We start from the raw sequence: 11693 nt of genomic DNA, 5'->3' as shown, positions 1-11693 counted from the left end.
AATGTTTAAATATTAATTAGAATTTCGGCTACGTAAAGTTTTTTGTTAAACAATTGAGCCTATACAAATAAATGATTTGGAAAAAAAAAAACCCATTCTCACCCCCAACGACGGTATGCCAAATTTAAACTTTGAAAAATGAGTATTGATGATACGGGGCCCGTAGAATGTGTCAGTGCCAAAATAGATAGGAAGAAGAATGAAGTTTGTATGTAACCTATGACACATTTCAGTTTGATGAGATTCAATTCAATGAAAATAATTTTGAATTTGTCTATAAGTTTCAGTTTTATTGGTGAACGTGGTTTGCAATGTGATCAATCCCATAATAAATAACAAATACACGATAGCTCATGTTTATTTTATTCACAAGATTTATTTATCAGCTAATAATTAAATATCAATAAATTACTACCGCTAATGTTTTAGGCAAATGAAACCCTAGAGGCGTCATATGCATGAATGGTTGAGGTCGACCTTTGCCTCATCCTAGGGTTGAAGGCACAAAATTCAGTTCCCTCGGTTTTACACGATACTGAAATGTTACCAATAGCAAAGCTTTTCTATTAGCCTATTTCAATGCTCTTGCGGCGCTGCTGTGGTCTCTGGTACCGTAGTTTTATTTAACTCGTGCTGTTGCTCCTTTGCTGCTGCTGATGCTGTTACTGGTGGTGCTGCTGTGGTCATTGGTACCGTAGCATCATTCACCATGATATTTTTCATGGTGCTCAGTGCTATCGCAGGTTTTGGAGTAATAACGTCTAGTTGTTTCTGCTCTGGTTTTTTGATAGCAGTAGGTAACTCAACTTTGGCAATATCCACTTTGTGAAACTGCCCGGTTTGTTCTTCCGGTAGAGAAATTCTTACAGGTGGTTGGATTGCTATCGGTGCATCATCTTTGATGTCGAGCACATCAATATTATCGTGGTAGATATGTGCCTCATTTAGTACCGGATCCATAGCATCATTGGAAGGTGCATTATTACCGGCATTTTGATCCGGCTCAGGCGTCATCACGTAGGGGCTCTGCTCTTGTAGAAAGGGAATTATTGGATAGCGCTGCATGTCTTCCAGTGTATAACCGCTAGAGTCAACCGCAGGAGACCAGTGGCGTAGGGGAATTACGATGTGGGGAATCAAGTTCAACTCGGACTGATTGTTGGCCAATAAATTTGTGTTGGGCTCTTCTTCGGGTAATTCGGAATTCGATCCAAAAGAGAAAAATGAACGAATTCGTGAGAAAAATCCTGGGCTTGGCGTTTCCTCTGTAGTTGGATTTGGTTCTTGTAATTGGTTGGGATTCAAAGCATTGGGAACGGTATATCCAACTATTGGAACAGGATGATTAACATACATGACTTCACCACGGGCTGCATAAGCATCAAGCATTTCAATAGGAATCTTTTCATCTTCCGCATTTCCGTCGGATCCTATGATGTCCATTCGCTTAACAGGCTGATAACTTAGGATATAGTCTTTGATCAAATCCAGCCCAGTTGGAGTTGATGCATAATCTCGAATGGCCTCTATTGTCTCATGTTTCGTAGTCGTGCCCAACAATGACATTACCTCTTCCAATGGTGGTAAATCGTCCAGGTTTCTAACTCCAATCTTTTTCGCCAGGGAACTCAACTCGCGGATCTCAGAACTTGTCAGTCCTTGCAATTGCGAGGGAAGCTTTTTGTGAACTCCTTTCGGTAGATTTTTCACAGGAACAGGTAGATAATTAGGTTGCCATTGTTGCTCCGCTCCTTCTTGTTGGACATATTCGTTTTCATCGTTGAAATTGATGGGTTCAACTGCAATGAAATGTAGTCCCGAAGGCGATGCAAAGTATCGTAGTGGCATCATTGGCACGAATGCAGGAGGCCCGTCAGAATCCTGCTTCGGCTTCATTAGATATACGGGCTCGCCGTTTTCTAAAGATTCCATCACCACATCCCGATCCGGAGTTGTAGTTGGTGGCTCAGTAGTGGAAGTAGTAGAACCAAACAGCGCCTGCAATATACTTCGTTTGGTTCGCTTCGATCGCTTGAACTGCTCGGCGGGGGTAGCTTGAATAAGCGTGGCTAGTAATGCCACTCCAATGATCAGTCTTATCTGAAAGAATATGAAAGAATGATATTGAAATTATCACGAGACGTATGACGTTATAAATACTCCAAACATGGGAAGCGTAACGAAGAAATAGTCATCGATGAGCACTGCTGATTCAGCAACGAGGGTCAATGCAATTTGCAATCACAATAATAAAATTCCTCATATGATCAAATCGTAATCAAACATTGTCTATAAGTAGTGACACTTCAATCCATATTAAGCACCAAGAAGTAAGTGTACTTAAATATAAACAGCTGTGAATCCAGATACATGGGAAGTGTGAATTCGTAAGAAACCAGTTGAAAACTATTAATCATTAGCTAATTTCACAATACTAGTAAGTACTAACAACTTCCCGTTATCTATAGCGAGATAATGATTCAGACAAACGTGTGTTTGTAAGTGGGTCAATATAACTTTCAGCTTCATAAATTTATACATTGGTTTATGTGATAACTAAAACATCGGTGCTGAAAATTTAATTTTGACATATGTATCTAGGTTCAATTGCAAACAGCCCATTTCAGAAGCTGAAACTGAAAATATGATATATGAAGACATTGTGCGGCTAGATCAGCCCTACACGAATGACTCAAACTAGTACTGCGATTTGAGTTCACTTTGATTGGTGCCGAATACTATCATTCAAATTGAGATGAAATTATTCAAGTTCATTATATAAACAATATAGTAGCTGTTATGCGTAAATTTATATTTATAAGAGCAGAACCTTACATAACTTATATGAATAACTAACGCATTAACCCGGGAGCGGTCGCGTCGTGTACTGAGTACACGCACCTTGAAAAATGCATGCTTGTGGTACACAGCGTGAGCGCGGCGTCGCTTCAGGTAGTCAAAGACGCAACTGCTCGAGGGTTAAGATCTGCAACAGGGGTGTTTTTTTAATAATCTGTATCACTCATTCTGATACAGTGTAAAAATCTCTATCCCAAACCAAAAAATAACTCGTCTGGCTTAAAAAAGTGTATTTCATATAAAATGACATTATACAGATATGCATAACTGAACTTATTGCATGCCTGATCCACAGTCACAGAGCACGTGTGAAGCGCAAGAACACCAACTTATTTTCTCTTCATTCCCTATGTCTTCTTGAGAGCACCTCTTGCTTCACTATCCGGTAAGCACGCTTAAATATATATTTGCATACCATTCTAATCTGGCTGAAAACACTTCGAAAATGCCCAAAAACTGAAGACAAACTCATCGCACAATATGTTCGATTATTCTAAAACTAGGATAGTTGTTCTTATTTCCACTTTAGTAACAATTCTTCTCTGAACAAAACAACATATTGATACGAAATCCTTCCAATGAAATCTGATACAACTTGACGATGTACGACCTGACAAACTTCACAGAACACCACTTATTCGACTTTATTCAGGCTTGAATTTATATTTCTTGCCAACAGGTGTAAACACTTTCGAGAAACAATTCAGCCTCACATGTGCTCTCCACCAGCACTTTCTTCGTTATCTCAATCCATATCCGTGCTATTCCAGAATTACGGATAAAGTTGCATCTTCTCGCCAACATAAGGGTAAACAACTTTACAGATCCATAAAAGTACAAAACAATCCCCTCTTGTATGGTAGCACAAAGTTTTTATCAGGATCCGAAACAATAGAACGCACACGAAATATAAAGGATATTCATACGTAGACCACACTTACATGCAATTTATTCATTTTGTCTATGGAACCAATGCCACAGAATTGAAGTTATCCAACAACCTTACAAGTGCACATTACACGCTCGACTGAATTGGCAAAAATATCAAGTAGCACAAATTTCTTCCTCTTTTCAGACACTACCGTTGCTCGCCGAAACTGGACGGCAAATCTATGTCGTTATTCAAAATTGCTCATTTTGGATGACGCCCTTCCACGAAAAACCCACCACCACCTCCACTAACGTCTCGGTAGGTGCAGGAGGATGGTACGAAATGCACTTGCATATATAATTTATGAACAAGTGTTGATGTATACCACAAATTCAACCGCCTTTCTATGTTTTGTTTCACTCGTAATGAAATGTATCCAGTATCAGAAAAAGTTCCGAGGTAATTATTTTCAACATACAACGATTACATTCCATATTAAAAAAATAATCCATTTCAAGTAATTTTTCAAGGTAAATTTTGCTCCGTCTTCCCCCAACTCTACTAGTAAAAGCAATGCAAAAGAGATGGTTTGCGGGAGCATAAAAGTGCAATAAATTCTTCCGGCAAACAGGTAGAAAGGATGAAATGTAATGGATGAATCGGCACAAAGAAAGGCCATAGGAGCAGTAATGGGCGATGACTGTAATTTCTGCTGCGAACGCTCCTGGTTAATTGCCGGGAAATATTTGGATTTAATTTAATCTTAACGCTTGCCACCAACATGGAATAGCAACTTGTGCAGCTCACTTGAAGTTGCAGTAGGGTGCTTGATAAAAGTTTCTACCTGACTAGGCAAATTTGCAGAACTGGAAAGGGAGAGTGCAGACAAGTTGATGTTGTTGAAGTGCAATTTCAAGAATCAAAAGGCAAAACGATAATTGACTATGAGCATGTGTGCATAACGATAGTTTACATTTTTTCCAAACCACAAAGTGTGTGGTACTTTTGGATAACATTCCAGAGACGATTCGTTTGGGAAGTTGTGTTCAGTCGAATGAAGTGAAAATGCTAGAAAAATATGTGTCTTGCGTAAGCTGCATTTTTGTACTTGCTACGCATGTTTGTACAACTAGCAACCTGTTTACATATTTTTGCATAAGCACTAAGACGCAAAGCATAATGACTACATGACTCTTCGTACCCACCCACATATGTGGCCGTAGTTAGAATAACAAGATTCTCAAGAAAGAAAAAATGGGTGGAATCTTCTCCCCAGCATAATAGCGAATAATTCAGCACATTTAACAGCAAAGCTAAGAGGCTTTCTTCAACTCAGGCGTTGACGCAGCTGTCACAAATATAATGCAATACCATTCTTAAGATGTCTCGCGTCAATCAATGTTGGATGACGTTTTCGATTTCCTTAACATATTTAGGGTTCATTCAAATATTACGTAACGCAATATTTGACAATTTTAGACCCCCTCCCTCCACTGGCGTAGCCACGGGGGGGGGTTTAGGGTTAAACTCCCCCCCCCCCCCCCCCACAGCCAAAATTTGTGGAGCAAATTTTCAGTATAAAGCGCTTTGCGACAAATAAATTTTCGGCTGCGCTGCTTTTTTCCAACTACGAATGCAATTACTCATTACTGTTTACAAAATGTAAGTGTGTCATTCATAGGCGCCAACTTAGGGGGGGCAAGCATGGTTTTGCCCCCCCAATATTTGACGATTTTTCAGTTTTCCCATACAAAAATTAAGAAAAAAAAATGGGAAAATCAGGCTTTGCCCCCCCCAATAATTTGACCAAGTTGGCGCGTCTGGACTGTCATTCCACACCAAGTGTACACACCGCGTGTTATCGACCATCACGGATTTTGATCAAATTTTGTTGGAATGTTTGTTTAAATGGAGGAAGAAAAAATCCAAATTTTGGTGCCGATCGGATCACCCCTCGGCCCGTGGCAGCACCTCTCGTCTTTGCCAATACAAGAAAAAATCAAAGTTTTCCCTTCCTTTTCTTAATTTATAGCTTTGAAACTATAACACATACACATTTGTGACCTTCGGCTTTTTTGAAGAAAACTGTTGGAGGAATCCAGGAAAAATATTATTTTTTCGATACAGTGTTGCCAAACATGTTATTTTTCAATTTTAAAATTTAAAATCGATTTTTCGTCGAATGAGTATATTTTGATTTCAAAAATTTTGATTCCATCGTGTTTATCAGACATTTTCCAATCGAAAAAGCTTAACTCCCCGAGGCCTTTTTGGCCGTTCCAAAGATACAGCGTTTTTAAGCTTGAAAACCGTTTTTCTCAAATACAGTCCGGATTCGCTGGTTAGGTCACGACTGCGCCCCGATTAGCGAATCGTGTTCGTTCGTTGGGGCAACTGACAACTGGTCAAAATGCTCTAGACACACGCAAGTGACGAGAAATACGTCACGGAACACTCACATACTTGCGTAAACGTTCTGTATACAGGAGCTGTGATGCGACGGCGGTCAGACGTCAAACTCGTTTTGACATCTATTTTGACATTGACAGTGCTTTTTAGTTGGGTTTTGCCCCAACCAGTGAACATTCAACCATCGAGACGCCCATCTAACGAGCTCTCAACGAACGAAACGTCACTGTATATAAAATAAGTCCAATTTACAAGTTTGGCTTAGAAAACATTATTCGATGTAATTTAAAGGTGATCTGGGTTGATTAAGACCAAGGAGAATTGAAAACTATGTAGAAATAATAATATGACAGTGTTGCCAGTTTATCAATTATGGATTTATTAGAATGGATAACAATAAATTGCTAAAATTTAAAATTTATGTATTATAATCCTTATTTCAGTTGAAATTCCACCTATGTAAACATTAAGGTTGACGAAAGTGTTGCCAGACATTTTAATTTTATTGTAAAAATCTACATGACAATTTTTGTATCATATCAAATTACCATCAAGAATCATAAATTCCTTTTTTACAATTATATTACTATTGGCAACACTGAACCTTGATAGTTTTCGTTTAGTGTGCAACTTTTTATTCTTCGAACAGACCTTTAATGAGGGCAGTGGTAAATTCAAATGTTCACTGACATTTATTCATGGTTCAGAATTACGTTAATTTTTAGGATTTTTTAGGATTTTTTAGCTTTTCAGTCCGATTGTGAGGTCAAAAACAAACTTATGTTCGCATACTCCGTCGCTTCGTACGGATCTTGAGAAAGATCGGATACGGATCGAAATGTCGGAGTAAGATAACATAAGGTTGTTTTTGATCTCACAATCGGACTGAAATGCCAAAAAATCCTAAAAATAAGTTCAGAATTACGAAAAACCATTCTGGATGACATGTTATGCCTTAGCTTACAAGTTGCTATTCAATTTTTTTTTCTGTTTATCTATGTTTTGAACTTGTATGGGAAAAGAAAAGTTCCCAAAAGTGAGTTCAATCCACCCAACCTTGAGGTGGTCAGTTTCCATTAACTCGCACATTGACAGAGTACTTAGAGTAGAAGTTCTTTTTACCCAACCGCCAGTTCAAATTACTCAACTATCAATACTATGTCACTTACTCATTTTTGGTTTTCCGCATTGAATTTCCAAAATTGTGTTGTTTTGTTCTTTTTTTTTGACAACATTAAAGAGAGCGAATCAGAGAGGATGCAAAAAGAGCTCAAAAGTTGGTTTAAATGTAAAAGTTTCACCGGAAGGATTTTTGAGTTCTTGTAGAGTTGCATTGTTTCGCACATGAAAAAGGACCAAACGAAGGATTAGATGGCACATTTGAAAGACTAGCAACCTGGGAGTGCATACAAGGTGTTATTATCCAGGCACCTAAACAACCTAAACAAGATTGGCCAAAAATGTGTAAGTGACATAGTATTGATAGTTGAATAATTTGAACTGGCGGTTGATAAAAAGAACTTCTACTCCAAGTACTCTGTCTGTATGCGAGTTAATGGAAATTGTCCACCTCAAGGTTGGGTTGAACTCACTTTTGGGAACTTAACTTTCTCCGTGCAAGTTCAAAACAATGGATAAACATTTTAAAAAATTGAATAGCAACTTGAACGCTAAGGCATAACATGTCATCCAGAAAGGTTTTTCGTAATTGTGAACTTGTTTTTAGGATTTTTTGGCTTTTCAGTCCGATTGTGAGATCAAAAACAACCTTATGTTCTCTTACTCCGACGTTTCGATCCGTATACAGTTTCTTACCGATTTTGGCAACACCCGTTTTTGTCTACTCCCGATTTTGGCAACACCCGTTTTTGGCAACATTTCCTTCCCGATTTTGGCAACACCCGTTTTTAGCAACAATTTCTTACCGATTTTGGCAACACCCGATTTTGGCAACAATTTTTTACCGATTTTGGCAACAAAAAAATTTGACCAACAATTTTTGCCGAAAAATCGTTTATATTTGTAAATGTATTGTTATTTTAGCCTTACTTTTCTTTAAAAAATCAAAATTCATTAAATTTTCATAAATCGACAATTTTACAAATCATGACGTAATTTATGAACGTCACCTACAGGGATCGTTTTATAGCTTATGAATAGTCCATATTTATAATATAAGCCAAATTGAAGCATAAAAGTTAAAAATAATCCACAAAAACTTTTTACCGATTTTGGCAACACCCCATTTTGGCAACATAAGATTCACCTCGTGTTGCCAAAATCGGTAATAAACTATCTTTCTCAAGATCCGATACGAAGCGTAGGAGTATGAGAAAATAAGGTTGTTTTTGATCTCATAATCAGACTGAAAAGCTAAAAAAATCCTAAAAATACACCAAGAACAGTCGGAATCAATAAGCGTAATTCTGAACCATGAATACATTTCAGTGAACATTTGAATTTACCACTCCCCTTAGGTTTGTTAGAAGAATAAAAAGTTGCGCAACAAACGAAAACTTTCAAGATTCAGTGTTGCCAATAGTAATAAAATTGAGAAAAAGGAATTTATGATTCTTGCTTGATAATTTGATTTGATACAAAAGTAGTCATGTAGATTTTTACAATAAAATTAAAATGTCTGGCAATACTTTCGTCAACCTTAATGTTTACATAGGTAGAATTTCAATTGAAATAAGGATTATAATACATAAATTTAAAATTTTAGCAATTTATTGTTATCCATTCTAATAAATCCATAATTGATAAACTGGCAAAACTGTCATATTATTATTTCTACATAGTTTTCTATCCTCCTTGGTCTAAATCAGCCCAAATCACCTTTAAATTGCATCGAATAATGTATTCTAATTAAATTAATTAATTATCGATTTTTGCGGCTTAACCAGCCGAATGGAAGTTTTACTTTATTCCAAAAGCTAGACTTTACATATACTGGCGTGAGTGAGAAATGGACAAATTGAGGTGAAATTTGCGAAAAAGTTACTCGTCCTCTCGGTGAGACTCGAACTCACGACTCCTACTCACTAGACAGGCGCGTTGCCGCTACGCCACGAGAAGACTCGAAGACGTAGCTGCTAACCTGAATTCAAGTTCAACACAAAATTCCGAGGTTATTTTTTCCACAGATTGCACCCCTTTCGGATGGAATGAGATGTACATCCACACTACGCATATATTGTATATGTAAAGCCTAGGCGAGAGCGCATTGTTTTTGTGTGTTGGAAGTCCACACACCTCTCATCGACGACTGTGTCGAAGAGATCGCGCGGTGAGCGGAAAGCTTCCAATGGGTCGCGACGTTCTCAAACGACCGGTTACGGAACATGAGTCCGTTGCTCGATGACATAATTAAATTAATTAATTATCGTTTTTTTCGGCTTAACCAGCCGAATGGAAGTTTTACTTTATTCCGAAAGCTAGACTTTACATATACTGGCGTGAGTGAGAAATGGACAAATTGAGGTGAAATTTGCGAAAAAGTTACTCGTCCTCTCGGTGAGACTCGAACTAGGAGTCGTGAGTTCGAGTCTCACCGAGAGGACGAGTAACTTTTTCGCAAATTTCACCTCAATTTGTCCATTTCTCACTCACGCCAGTATATGTAAAGTCTAGCTTTTGGAATGTATTCTAAGCCAAACTTGTAAATTGGACTTATTTTATATATTAGAGAAAAACGGTTTTCAAGCTTAAAAACGCTGTATCTCTGGAACGACCAAAAAGACCTCGGGGAGTTAAGCTTTTTCGATTGGAAAATGTCTAATAAACACGATGGAATCAAAATTTTTAAAATCAAAATATACTCATTCGACGAAAAATCGATTTTAAATTTTAAAATTGAAAAATAACATGTTTGGCAACACTGTATCGAAAAAATAATATTTTTCCTGGAATCCTCCAACAGTTTTCTTCAAAAAAGCCGAAGGTCACAAATGTGTATGTGTTATAGTTTCAAAGCTATAAATTAAGAAAAGGAAGGGAAAACTTGGATTTTTCTTGTATTGGCAAAGACGAGGGGTGCTGCCACGGGCCGAGAGGTGATCCGATCGGCACCAAAATTTGGATTTTTTCTTCCTCCATTTAAACAAACATTCCAACAAAATTTGATCAAAATCCGTGATGGTCGATAACACGTTTCCACTTTTTCTCGGTCACTTCATATGGAATGACCCAAGTGTCAAATCAAAAAAAAATATCATTGACCGTTGAAAACCCCTCCCAGAGACAATTTCTGGCTACGCCACTGCCTCCCTCCCCCAAGTAACAACTTTTGTATGGAAAATTTTGAAATTTTGTATGAAGCGTAACGCAGCGCTGGACTCCCTCCCTCCCCCCTTAGCGTTACGTAATATTTGAACGAACCCTTAGGCATACATTACTATATAGTACCACAAACAGTTCACGTAACGCTCTAGAGGAAGGGAGGTTGTACAGCCATACATCCCAGGTGCTGTGTCATTTGGATGAAGTTCATTAAACCGAACGTGTCATTATGATTAATCCCCCTAAAAGTGCGAAACGATTTCTATCTTTTTCATTTGTAAACTAAAAAAATATGTTTGTTCAAAGAAGTTGTAGGCAATTTTACTACAAACTAGCTGTATCCGGCAAACTTTGTCTTGCCTACTGCGTTTTTTGACGTTCTAAATTCAGGTCTCCGTTGCATCCCCGTTCAAAATATGTAAAAACCCAATTTTTAAAAAATCTAAATATATTCATGTTTTTTTTGGCTCATAAACCTTCCTTGGGTGAAAGCTAATAGAACAAAACAAAGTCGATCCAAATCCGACGTTTCGTTCTCAAGTTGTGCGCGGTCCCACGTATGCCACTGCATTTTTATATACATAGAAGATAACTTTACCGAACATACAAAATTTCTATCTTTTGGTTTGTATGTACATTTGAGGCGTTTTTTATAAAGCACCCCTGAAAATCAGTTTTTTAGCTTATAAGTTTTTCTATGCATTTTTCACAATTTTCAAATGTCGTAGCAAATGTTTTGCCTTATTAAAACGCGTAACTTTCTCGAAGAAAATATATATCTATCTCTCATATTTATCATGTTATTGAAAATTTCACTTTAAAAAAATGCTTATGTTTGACATGCCCATTTGTTAACTTTCGCACGTTTTCGCAGACCAGGATTTCCACATTTAAAAACATGGAACGAGTTTTATCTATTGCAAATATAGCCAGTTTTAGCCTGATTTCGCCTGTATATTAAAATTCACATACTAGAAATAACTATCACTATAAAATGTATCATTGTAAAATGATCAACATATCAAACAATGTTTTCACAGAATCGCTTGGAACTGCATCAGATGGCTTTCCCATAAAATTTAAGTTTTTTTTTAGATAAACAGTGGCTCTCAAAGTAAGTCTCTTCCACAAAATAATCGAAATTGTTAAATGCTCTTGATAAAGCTCATAAAATTTTTCGTGTTCATGTACACTATGCCAAAATGTTAATTTTCAGAAGGTTCAAATAACAGCAACTGATGTTTCGATTAAAATTGATTTTTTATTTGTTTAC

General features: G+C 37.3%; 1 protein-coding gene across 2 annotated transcripts; it reads right to left on the bottom strand.

Moving 5' to 3' along the window:
• Positions 1–342: 342 nt before the first annotated feature.
• Positions 343–4128, bottom strand: LOC109416501 (uncharacterized). 2 transcript variants are annotated; one of them, XM_029873044.2, is made up of 2 exons: positions 3801–4128; positions 343–2100 (listed from the first exon to the last, which is right to left on the bottom strand). In XM_029873044.2, exons 1-2 carry the CDS (start codon positions 3813–3815, stop codon positions 577–579), a joined length of 1539 nt encoding a protein of 512 aa, XP_029728904.2. In that variant the 5' UTR covers positions 3816–4128; the 3' UTR covers positions 343–576. The 2 variants fall into 2 exon arrangements, with proteins under 2 accessions (XP_029728904.2, XP_062704784.1); XM_062848800.1 differs by lacking the exon at positions 3801–4128 and adding an exon at positions 2161–2353.
• Positions 4129–11693: the final 7565 nt, after the last annotated feature.

The sequence above is a fragment of the Aedes albopictus genome, chromosome 2, assembly GCF_035046485.1.
Source record: "Aedes albopictus strain Foshan chromosome 2, AalbF5, whole genome shotgun sequence".
Taxonomy (NCBI): domain Eukaryota; kingdom Metazoa; phylum Arthropoda; class Insecta; order Diptera; family Culicidae; genus Aedes; species Aedes albopictus.
This window is presented reverse-complemented; position numbering and strand designations above follow the sequence as displayed.